Here is a 13,152-nt window from a genome sequence, read left to right as displayed (position 1 = left end):
TTCACCTTGTTGTGGTTTTACTAATTTTATTCTTCATTTCCTTTGAAGTTGTACAGTATAGGTAAACAAAGATAAATTTACTCTCCCATCTTATTCTAGGACTGAGAAAAATTTAATTATTTGTATACAGGCTCAAAATTGAGAAAATATAAAGCAAGTGAATTAATATTATACAGTCAGTTTGCTTTTGGATATTTAATGTCTCCAACTGTAACAAAAATTCAATGAATCCATGCATCTCATCGCTTGTTGCCTGAACATTCTGCAAGTGATACCTCACTCAATCAACCATATATTCTGTTTATTAGACTGAATAAAGTCATGATCACCTAGACTTTTCCTGTCACCAGTAACTTTCTAGGTAATTTCTCTGTGGATATTACACTCTGAAACTAAAAAAATTGAGTGGTCTTCTAAACTATTTATCTTGTCAAGATCACCAGAAGCAACTGACATCCAATCAGCTACTGTATTGTAGTAACAAAACTTGCCTTGGTCATGCAATAAATGAATTGAAGAGACCTGCTTGATATACCAGGTAATAGAACAATGCACTGCATGAAACAGCTATTAATATTTTATTATTATCCTATTCCATTTCCTGGAAGTTCCACTGATGAATGCAACTTCAGCAATGATAGCGGCTAGACAAGCTGTAAGTTTTGATTCAGAAAACATTCCATTCTGTAAAATAGACCCCATCCTGGATTCAACTCACTACTCAGGCTAAGATTTGACATTATGTAGTCCACTATTCTGTTAATGAATCATTGATGTTCACACAATATAGCCTCCTTGAGGTATCTGAATGTTTGCTCCTCACACACTGCACAAAATTCCTTTAGATTCTGTTTAGCCTGACAGAGTTGATTCAGCTTGTCACCATACATGTTTCCTTTGTAGTGTAGCTACATACTGCCGGATTTATGCCTAATAGAAAGGCTGAGCCCCAGATTGTACATTCTAAAGTCAAAGTAAGCAAAAACAACTCACATATTAGCAAAAACAAGTCATGCATTAAGTTCCCTACTTGATAAATCCGAAGATAAACAGCAAGAACCCACAATCGATCCTTAAGTAGGCATTCCAGTATCCGAGATTTTTTAATAATAAAATTCTCCGTATATTCCCCAATAGAACCCTGGCACAAAATGACAACTCTTGTTGAACTTGGGATTGCTCCGTCGTCCGAGCTCCAATGAGGGTGAAAATCGCTGTGGGGTTTGTCCACACGCTGATCATCATGAAAATCTTAGTTTTATCGTGCGCGTTACATATAAGTAAGTTTTGTGTTGTTTTGTAATCTTTTCAAGCCTTGTAATGTATGTAGAATACTTTAAAACTTTAAAAAACGTACGGTCGGGTGGAAGGTAGTCACTGGTGCTTACTTTAAAGTGCGTAGTTACTTCGCTCGGGTTAGCGATTTTCAGCTCCAGAGCAATTTTCTGATGGTTGTGTCATCAGCTCAAAAGTATAAACCACTTCAAAGTCGGCATAACAATGCCATAATTGAAACCACAACTCCACCTTAAGTATTGTTGCATCATTGTGGCACCTCCACTTTAGTTGTTTACCTTTATAAGTTGTTACCTTGATGTTTTTACCAACTTGAGATAGCCACTTGCCTATGGGCATACACCATTGTATTGAGAAGTGTGCAGTAGGTGAAACATATTTGCTCACCACAAAGCATACAAAGATTGCTGAGATCCAATAAGACCTGAAGTTACTCTCATTACATGTACAAACTTGCAGCTAGAAGCAACTGCAGTTTCAAGATAGTCCAGATTGCTAAATGGCTTCCTGATTCAATTGTGCCATCTTCCCCTGTAAAATGTATGGGGAGCCCTGGAGAAAAAATGTACCTTTTTTCAGTTTTTAAGCACTGTGCATGCCAAAGTAGCAAATTCCAACCCAACAAACTATATATTTCTGAGATCGGCAATCAATACTCTATCTATTGAGCATATAAAAAGCCCGTTTTTCCAAAATTTTAAAATCAGTCTGGAATGCCTACCTTAAGTTCCGAGGGGTCACTAACTCACGAAAAAGGGGTACGGATTTCAAAATCTTGAACAAATTTCACAGATTTCAAAGGATTTCACAAAATCGAACTAGAGCTGCAAAATCTGATTTTAAATTACAGGTTGGCGTAGAGTGACAAGTTCTGAAATACCAAAAAACAGTGGGAGAAAGCCATGCAGGAGCAAAGCCTCACGAAATTGAGAAGAATTGTGAAGCCATATAAAACCAGGAAGAAAGCAAAGACATAGCCATTAAAGGAAACCATACAAAACCAGGAGCGACTTGCAGCTGAAGCCCTCAGGATACAAGGCCAATCATTCAGAGATTAATCCCTCAAAACCAGGAGCAACTGTCGAAGCCCTATCTGGTGTGAAACCCCACAAAACCAGGAGCATCTGTATGCTAAAGTTGCTTTTGTAATTTGTGTGTTGCTAAGTTTATGAAGCTTTGCTAAGTTTGTGTAGTTTGCTAAGTAAATCTGAAGCGGAACGGAACATCAGATTCCATTCTTACTCAGAATGGATTATTTCCTGGTTTTGTATGGCCTCCTCCCCAGCTCCTGGTTTTGTTTGGCTTCCACAACTCGCTTAATGCAAATCCGAAGCGGAACGGAACATCGGATTCCATTCTTACTTTTGAGCAGTTTGCAATTATCTCCTGGTTTTGTATGGCTTCTTTCCCACAACTCCTGGTTTTGTTTGGCTTCCACAACTCGCTTAATACAAATCTGAAGTGGAGCGAAATATGCGAAATATCGGATTTCAACCTTCGAGCAGTTAGCAGATTCTCTCCTGGTTTTGTATGGCTTCTTTCCCATACCTCCTGGTTTTGTTTGGCTTCCACAACTCGCTTAATACAAATCCGCAGCGGAGCGGAACATCGGATTCCATTATTTTTTTGAGCAGTTTGCAATTATCTCCTGGTTTTGTAAGGCTTCTTTCCCACAGCTGGTTTTGTACGGCTTCCACAACTCACTTAATACAAATCCGAAGCGGAGTGGAACATCAGATTTCATTTTTACTTTTGTGCAGGAGCAGTTGAGTGCAAGCTACGTGACGGTACCAGAACAAGTATATAATCAGAATCTTGATAAGAACATAAGATTTCATATTTTGGGCAGGATTTCATTGAAGGTGTACGAGATTTCGAGTCAGTTGGTGACCCCTCGTTAAGTTCGTTTTATCTTTCTTGGGGTACGTTTGTTTACCAGCTGGAAGTGCCACCGATAACTTGTACAGCAATGGTAAGCTGCAAGCTTCAATTTGAGAAAGCATTCCGTTCCGTAGTTTTAATAGTCCATCGTTCCGTTCCGTTCCGTTCCGTAGAATAGACTCCACCGCCAAAAATCCAGCTGACAAGTATCGCTTTGTTTAAGCTTGTGTAGCTAGTACCTCGTACCGAAAACTAGAATATTTCGCCCTTGCGGTCTATGTACGACGAGCACGGGCGTGCACCAGAGGAGGCTATCACGCGCCAGTCATCGTGATTTCCTCAACCGCACGTAAGCACACAGATTTCTAACCAATCAAATGGATTCTTTTTATTTTAAGTGTAACTAGTGTATACAAACATCGTGCACGTGATTTTCGACGTTGTTGCACCTCTGTACCTTTCGTGTGACTAGCTAATCGCTTTGTTGCTCGGTATAGTGGCTAATAAGCTTAAAATGGATTCAACTGATGGAGTGAATGAGATCCAGCTGGTTCCGCTATTACCTTCATCAAAGAGTGTACACGAAACGCAGGAAAACCTCACTGGCGACGGTACTACCACTGCACAAGACCACCACCGTACAGGTTTGTTTTACTGTAGCTAACTCGTTATGATAGGCTACAGCTGTAAATGCCTGATCACTTAATTGTCTTCAATTATTCAATTCAACAAGTTAAAGGAAAAATTAGAAATTTTAAGTTCGACTAGGGATCATAGAAAAAAAAGAGGGAGGTTGCCTACATCTCCAGATATACGAGTGAACATTATTTTAATCCCTACTCCAGTCTATACCCAAGACCAAGACTGAATTAGGCATTAAATGTTCACTAGTATATCTGGAGGTGTAGGCAACCTCCCTTGTTTCCCAACTTTTTTTCTAGGATCTGTAATCCAACTGAGACAATGGTATGCAGCGTTTCGTTTGATGTGTGGAGGTCTCTTATTTGTGAAGAAACCTGGTATCAGGTGTCTTTCTGGTAAGACACCCGACAGTTGTTTACAACCACAATGTGGCCCACAGTAATGCAATTAGCCTTTGTGGACAATTGGAATTTTACACATCAGTAAACACCAATCGATTGCGAGCAGATTATAAGAAAATTACACTCAGGTACACTGTTATCGTGGGTAGTTCAGTGGATTTATAGACCATCATGTAACTGGTTAATCAAAAAAGCCATTAATTCAATTTGTGGCCTTCGCCATATTAAAGTGCGCTCTGTAGAACAAGACAGCCATGCTGGCACCGGCTATTCCCATTCGCTGCCATTCACACTTATCTAAAATGCCTCAAACATACTTATTGTCAACTTTACAAACCTTCAGTTATTCACACTTCATGGCTTGCATGACCTCACATCTTTCGCTCGCTGAAATACCCTTAGTGTTTACAATGGGAACTCTCTATACTAACTCACTGCTCCTACGCCATTGTCTAAAACACTTAGACACTCACAATAGGCGTCTTCGAGGATTTAAAAACCATTGGTGACATCAATAATTACCTCGGCTGCGCCTCGGTAATTATTGACGTCACCTCAGATTTTAAATCCTCAAAGACACTTATTGCGAGTGTCTAACTATTACTTAAAATTTCTAATTTAACTTGTTTGTTTACTTTTAACATTATTATGACTGGTAAACCCACACATACCACATCAAAAGAAAGGATGGCGCCAGAATTAATGGTTTCGTCTGAACACGCGCCCCAGCTATCACAAACTGCTTCGAAAGTACAGTGGCCATTACGCTTCAATTTCAGCTATGTTCATCCCGTTACACAGTGCCACATACGAAAAACAGTAAAAGAAGTCCCTCTGCAACAATCCTGTCACCACGAAAATACGACGATCCACGCATCCCAACTATCAATTACTGCCTTGTAAGTGCAGCGGCTATATTACGTTTCGCTTACAGCTATGTTCAGCCCGTTACACAGCATTACAAACAAAGAACAGTGTTAGAATCATCTCTGCAATCAGTCCAGTCACCACGGAAAATACGGACGATTCCCATTTAGAAATGTAGGGAAGCCATGCATCACGCTACCGCGAATCGACCCCTTTGCCTGTAAGCAAAATAAATGGGACACAAAGAAGGACAAAGGTAAGTCCATGATGCGTGCATTGTATGCACTGCGGTATGCGAAAAGGCACGTCTCAGGACGAAGCGACATCGAACAGTGAAAAAATCAAGCCTGTAGCCTTAGCCGTTATTGAGTTATGCTTGCCTGAAGGAATCAGGCAGGTAGGCAGTTAGCAGAAAATTCCATTGTATAAATTAAAAAAAAAATTTTGTAACAATTTATTGGAAGCCTTTAGGATCGTACTGAAAGTACTTTTGGGCTTGGTTGTACCTAACCAATACTACCAAGGTGCCAGGATGGAGTTGTGATGCTGGTTTTTGGGTAAATTTTTTGGCTAGGAAAACCCAAATCTCCATGATCCCTGGGAGTACTACCGTACTGTATGATTATTAGCTTTATAGTGCAATGTTACAGGTGTACATGGTTGCACAACAGTAAAAGTGAGTTTGTGTACAATTGCACTAAAGGTAATCTGGTAGGTACCAGACCCCATAACCTAAATTAAGTACTTATCATTACTTATATAATTACAATTAGCTGCTATATAAGTGTATCAAAGTTGGGTGGCTTGGGATGTTTGGAGCAGATGCTACAAGGACATGTAAAATGGAAACTATATATGCTGGTTGTCTGGATTGAAGTTTCTCATAAAATGCTGCCATAGGATTTTAGTTAGTTGAAATTTAATGGTAGCAAAGGGTTGAGTTAAGCCAATTACTGGTAAGCTGTTGAAAGTTCAAGGAAATCTGTTGAAGTAGAAGTTTCTTTGTTGATTAGATGACGTAAAAACATGTTCAAGTTTGTTACTGGAAGAAGACCTAGTAGAATGATGACAGAATTTAATGAAGGTCGGGATGTCGAAATGATCGGATGGATTTTGAATTGATTTTATGAATAACAGAATGTCACACTGGTCATAAATATACATTAATGGTAGTAGGTTGAGTTTGATAAGGCGAGTTTTATAATCAGAAACATAATCATTGAGGATTTATTTGGTAGCTTGGCACTGTATTCTTTCAAGAGCAGAGATATCGTGGATAAGGTAAGGATGCCACAATGGGGAACAGTATAGTAGCTGGGACCTTACTAGTGCTATGTACAGAGTTCTTTTAGTTGTAGTGTTAATAGAATGGCTGAATGTATATCTAAGCAATCCTAGGGTTTGGTAAGCTTTGGATGAAATGTTGTGATAGTGGTTTCTCCAGGACAGGTCGGTGGATAGAATGATACCAAGGTCACGATGAGCGTTGCTATATAATATCGAGGAATCATCAATGTTGTAAGAAGTAGGGAACTTTGTATTAAAGGAGAACAGTTGTTGATTGCTGCATCAGCTGCATGCTATGGCTGCTGTTTGTTTGGACTTCGTGAAATCCAAGGAAAGACCTATGCAGCTCATAGTTTAGTTGTTTTTTTTTGTTTGTTTGTTTTCCCTTCAACGATTTAACTGAAACTCACCCCCTTATAGTCACATTTTATTTTTATTTTAAATGCTTTTTAATGCAGGTTAGCCTGCATTAATGGCCTGTGGGCAACATGTACCCACAGCTAAGGAAAAAATATGCATACACACAAATTATTACGATATGTATACTTATTACAATTACATACTACTTACACTATTACAGCTATACTAATAATTACAGTTGATTGAAGTTAGTGGGGATTGGTTCTCTAGAGCAACGATAACAAGGACATAGAAAATGGTACGTACAAGCTCTCTCAGAATGAAAGTTGTCAGTAAAATATGTCCAGAAGGAGTTAGTTATGTGATGCTTGATTATGTTAGTAGATAATGATAGGTCTAAGACTGGTAAACAATTATAAAGTCTCGCGATTCTGTTAAAGTAAAAATGGTGTAAGTTGCTGTTGATGTCCTTTGGTGAATTAACTTTTGGTGGGTTCCAGACCTCAGCAAACGTGATGTGATGATTGATATTAAAATTATCTGTTGGTGATTTTGAAGATTTTATAAAGAACATTAGGTCATTAAGCTCGAAGATATACATAAGTGGTAGTAGATTCAATTGTTGCAGTCTAGATTTGTATGATGAATTATAGTCATTTAAGATGTATTTAGTAGCTCTACGTTGTATGCATTCTAACATGGTGATATATTTTATTAGTTGTGTTTCCATAGTTGTGAACGGTACAGAAGTTGAGATCGAACTAGTGCGATGTATAGCTGTTTCTTAGCATCAATTCAAATAGTTTTAAAGGTTTGTCCGATGAGTCCTAGTGTTTGATAAGCTTTTGTGGATATAATGTTATAATGTGCTGACCAGTTAAAAATCGGATGAAAAATTTACACCAAGATCTTTGTGTTGTAGTAAGATTTTGATTGGATTTCCATTGATGGTGTAAGTTGGATGATCTGTTGTGGTTGTTGGATAAAAGCGAAGGTGAATAAATTTTGATTCATTGAAGAGTAGGTTTGATGTGGTGCTCCAGTTAGAAGCATTATTAATATCAGTTTGTAGTTTTCTGGTTTCCTCAGTGGATCTGATTACATGAAAGCACTTTGTATCATCAGCAAATATGAAAGGAATTGCAGATCTAATGCATTTAGGCAGGTCATTGATAAAGATGATGAACAGTAGAGGTCCTAACATGCTCCCTTGAGGAACACCTGAAAGTACTTTACATAGCTCAGAATATGAGTCCCCTATTTTGACACATTGATAGCGAAGTTTAAGATAGGCTTCAAACCACTTCCAGGCATTACCAGTTATTCCAATAGATTGTAGTTTCATAAGAAGACGTTCATGGGATACGGAATCGAAGGCTTTTCTGAAATCCATGTATACGACATAAGTTTCACACTTTTGTTCAATTACTTTTTCCACAAATACCAGTAGCTGTTGTATTGTTGACCTTTTAGGTAGGAATCCAAATTGATGCTTGGTGGCTTTTTCACTTACATAGTCAATTATATTGTTGTACGCAACTCTTTCTAACACCTTGGAGAGGATACACAATAGTGAGATGGATCTGTAATTGGACACGGAAGATTTGTCATCTGATTTGTGGATAGGAACTACACAATAAGTGCACCAGTCACATGGAATAGTACTAGAAGATATGCTTGCGTAAAACAGGTGGCAAATTATTTGAAGTAATGGTACTGCACAGTGTTTGAATACTTTGGGGCTTAGGTTATCAATGCCGCATGCTTTGCTGACATCAAGAGATGTAACTCAAACACATCAGCGTTGGTGAACTGAATATCATTGAATATTTGGTTGCTTGGTTGTGATTCTGGTACACTTATTGGTGCATGTGATAATGAAAACACAGAGTAGAAGTATCTGTTAGACAGTTGAGCTTTGTTTATGTCAGTGGATGCACATTCATCATTGTAACACATTTTGGCTGGAAAATTATCATGTCCTTTTATACTAGAAATATAATGAAAAATTTTGTTATTATTAGTATGAACATAATTTAAAGCGAGGCAGGATTCAAAGTCAGATTTAGCTCCGGCTATCACCAGTTGAAGTTCACTTTGTAAATTGACTACTTTGAGCCTTTTTTCTCTCAGTGGGATGTCTTGCTAGCTGCCGTTTAGAGGTACGGGGGGGCACTTAATTTTGTGATGGATTGCTGAATTGAACCACCTAGGCTGGTTTGATTCTTTGACAGAGATCTTGGGAACATAAAAATTCAAGGTGCTACTTACAGCTGTTTTAAGGAATAGCCAGATAAATTCAGGGTTGTTAAGATTTAATGCTAGGGTAAAATCAAGAGTATATAATGGGGAGGGAGAGTATCGAACTACGCTATACGCTGTGAAAAATGAGCCCGTAAAGTCCTATGGCATCGTTCAAACAACTCGGTGATTTGTGTTGATTGGTGACTAATTATAAGCGCAGTGGGTGCACTTTGTACATGTGACTACTGAGTGAAAGAATGGTGTACTCGAGAAAACTATGGCACATTACTCAGAGGAACTCGCTGTACAAAGAGAAAGACAGAAGCAGCTAACCTGGAAAGCAAACATCGAGGTTTCATCATGGTCGAGCAAGGTCGAGATTTTGATATTTCATCATGGTAGAGATTTCATCATGGTCGCCATCCCATGCCTCGCCTCAACAATTGTACTAGTTAAAGTGACACGTCTAAATGGAATTTCAGCCATTGCGATTCCATACGGACCACCCGTTAAAACATTTAAGGTGTTAAATTTGAGCAATTAACAGCAGTCAGGTTTACGACAAGAAACGAAAGTATGCGGATTACTTTACGGGCTCATTTTTCACAGCGTATAGCATAGTTCGATACTCTCCCTCCCTATTATATACTCTTGGTAAAATCATATTGACTAAGAAAGTGGTTTATATCTTCCCAGTTGGTGTTGTTGTAATCGAATCTTTGTGTGCTTTTGTAAGTTTGTTGAAGACATATTCGATGAGAAGAGTTATCATGTAGTGATCAGATGAAAGAGCAGGTGGTAAACGTGTATATGTATCAATATGACAAAGACTGTTAATATTAGATAATGCTATGTCTAGAGTATTGCCTGTACTACTGCAAGGACTTTCTATGATAATTATTCCGGTTACACACCGATTTTCAGCTCACTGCTCTAAGCGGTTTGCCTGGTAGGCATAAAAACTAATAGTTTTTTTTATTCATAAAAATTGATCGCTTAATTGTGACACAGTTTGGGTTTTGTGTCATATCTCGATGGCCTTTAACTGGATTCTTTTCAAACCACAAAAAGGCACTCCTACGATAGTTACTCCATCTACATAGCAATTTTCAGCTCATTCCTTCAAGCGGTTTACCCTGTGGTTGTGACAGACCTTCGACCTTATTTTACGCAAACAATTGGTCATAACTCCGTGAATGTTCTTACCAAACTTGGTACTGAGATTCACCTTAATGAGCCCTTTAAGTGTGCCAAATTTCAGCCTGATTGGAACACGCATTCGTGTTTTATAGCAGATTTTGCAAAGTGTGCGAAAAGAAGAATTAGAAGAAGAAAAAACAAAGAAAAAACCCCTAACTTTGGCCGCTCGTATCGTGGAAATGGCAGGTGCGATTTTCTTCAAATTTGGAATGTGGACTCCCCTACCCAGCCGGCACTTCTGTAGCAACTTTGGTTTCAATTGGATAAGGAATCACGGAGCTACAAAGGTGTGAAAATCGCGTTTACTTTCTTCCTGTTAATATACTCACAGTGTGGCGCGCCGGCTTCTTGGGCCACACGACACACTACCGTGTGTCTTGATTAGATAAATATTGTGTAAGTGCATTACGAATAGTGATTTCTGCCTGACTTGGATTTCTCTATACTATATAAGTTTGAGTGGACATCACCTTGCTGTTCATGTACTTCCCAAAGTGGTCTCCATGAATTTCACAGATGCTGTACAAGATCACACATGTAGCTGTAATGTTTGGTACATTCTATCAGGAAGTCCATCTGTTTGAGCAAACACCTCCAACAGTCTTTCAGCCTACCAAAAGCCTTTCAACCTACCGAAGGCATTTTCCACAACCATCCTAGCCCTGCTCTGGTGGTAGTTAAAATGTCTTTGCAGTGTGGATATCTGTGCAGACACAGCATATGGTTCATTGACCAGGACAGCTGTGGATACGCTGGATTCCCAAGAATCAGCAAGGGTACCCGCATAATATGGTCATGTACTATTGTGGACAAACTATACTTGCACTCCACTTATCAGTTTATTCCAGCTAGGTAATAAAGTGCCCTCCATAGTCCATACCCTTGTAATAAACAGAGCAGTTGGAGAATAACTTGGCATCATGTACTTTTCCCGACCACCTAATGTACACATCCATAAATAATCCTTAGAAGTCCACAAGGGCCTGCATTATAATGGAAATAAACCCTTTCTGTTGTAATAATCTGCTGAGCTTTCTGTAGGGCAAATAATAGAAATGCAGTCGGTTTGCAAATGCATTTGAACAATTTGCACATGTGATTGCTCAAATGCATGAACTGTTTTCTTTCTTTAATAAAGCAACTACATTTTTGCCTTCTTAGATTGGTCGTTAGACAATGCCAAGAGCATACTGAGGTGGTTATTCAACACATCAAGCGCTACATGTAGGCATTCACAAGATCACGTTCGAAGATCACGTGTGCGAATTGTTTAATTGCATTCGCAAACAACCTGAAATCCACTGGATGTGTTCCATCAATGCCACCAGCTAGCCAAAGTGAACTTCAAAACCATCAGCCACTTAACAAAGCTTGTTGCCTTGTGGAATACTAAAATATTGTGATAACAATCTTTTTAGTCACCATTTCACATGTTTGCAGTACAATTTCTCCAACAGTAGATCTTCTTAACCTGAAAACTGATTCCAGAGTGCAATACTCCACATTAGTTGCCAGTTTCCGTACAGTAACAGCCACCCTCTCTACTATACTCACTGGAGACCTCATGTTTGTATTTTGTAAATGTGGTTTTAGTTTGTTGCATAGAATGTTAAAGATGTCTCTTAAATTTGCTTCCACCAACTACTTCCAAGTCTGCCAGACAGAGCATCACGAAACACATCCCTATGTTTCGGTATACACCAAGAACTCCACTGTATTCTCCCGTACTTACTTGAAAAGAAGTGTAAAATCATCTTTCTATGGCACGAGATAAAAATACTTACATACTAAGTCACTTTAAATATCCCTCACCATCTTCTCCTTTGATGACCACACCTTTCCAGTTCCCTTTGTGTCTATTGCTTTTGCAATGGCCGCCACTCTCATTTTACGCTCTGCACAACGTTGTTGACATTGTATCTGGTACAATCTGCACAGTTTATTATAGTTAGTCCACACAAGAATGAATGCTAACAACAAGAACCATTACATTGCCAAGTCTTTTATCATTCACATTATCACTTGCACAAATGACCATTTAATTATCTGTACGCTACCTCCGGAAATTAATTAGTAATGATCCTAACATCATCCATTCTTGTTGTGTGACCACGCCAATGCAATCATCTCACAGATAATAACTCTTTCATCCATTCCAAACATAATTGGGCATTTGTAAGGTGTCTAATTCTCTGTTCAACTTGACTAACACCCAGTATACAGTGTGTACACCGATTATGGAATGAATTGATCTTCCTAATTTTTTTGTTCCTTAATGGCCCAAGACTCAGCCCCATACAGAATACATGGAAGAGTACACCATTCTCTTGGTAGACAATGAAAACTCCTATCACTAAACACAGAACTGTGCAAAGTTCCAAATAATTGAGAGGCTCTTCCAATCTTGTACTTTACATCTAACAACACACTACCAGATGTCTCCACAATGGAACCCAAATACTTAAAAAATTGTACTTGCTCCACCAGCTGACCACGGACGTACAATGGAGCCAAGTCACCCTCCTCAAGATCACACCCAGCAACAAGCAGCTTGGTCTTGACAACACTTTCGGTTAATCCAAACTCTGCAACAACTTCATCAAACACTCTAGCAGCCTCCTCCATATCTTGTCTAGAATAACTATCACACCATCATCAGCGAACACCAGTTCAGTTATCTCAAAACTTCCTTGTCCTTTCACCAACCAACTTTCCGCTTTACTTACAGAATAGAACACCTTCACACACCAAGTCTTGCAACAATCTCACCAACACTCGCTTACCCAGTTTAAATACAAAGTAAACAATGTTGGTGCTATAGTACAGCCTTGATGCAATCCGTTAGTCACCCTAAATACTGAACTTGTACAACTACTGATTGTAATATCTGCCTTCATGCCATTATGCAGTGACCTCAGCAAGTTAATCATCAAAACCATCCACAGTGCACATCTTGGGATGGAATCATGCTTTT

At 38.9% G+C, this 13,152-nt stretch overlaps 1 protein-coding gene across 2 annotated transcripts in view; it reads left to right on the top strand.

Annotated features, from left to right (window-relative positions):
* Positions 1-3,580: 3,580 nt before the first annotated feature.
* The window catches only part of LOC136245097 (two pore calcium channel protein 1-like), a 147,086-nt gene continuing 137,514 nt past the window's right edge, over positions 3,581-13,152 (top strand). For both annotated transcript variants that reach the window (XM_066036614.1, XM_066036613.1), the window contains exon 1: positions 3,581-3,821. In XM_066036614.1, the coding sequence (XP_065892686.1) occupies positions 3,692-3,821 (130 nt within the window). In that variant the 5' untranslated portion in view covers positions 3,581-3,691. The remainder of the gene's footprint in view (positions 3,822-13,152) is intronic.

This window comes from Dysidea avara, chromosome 15 (genome assembly GCF_963678975.1).
Source record: "Dysidea avara chromosome 15, odDysAvar1.4, whole genome shotgun sequence".
Lineage (NCBI taxonomy): Eukaryota > Metazoa > Porifera > Demospongiae > Dictyoceratida > Dysideidae > Dysidea > Dysidea avara.
This window is presented reverse-complemented; position numbering and strand designations above follow the sequence as displayed.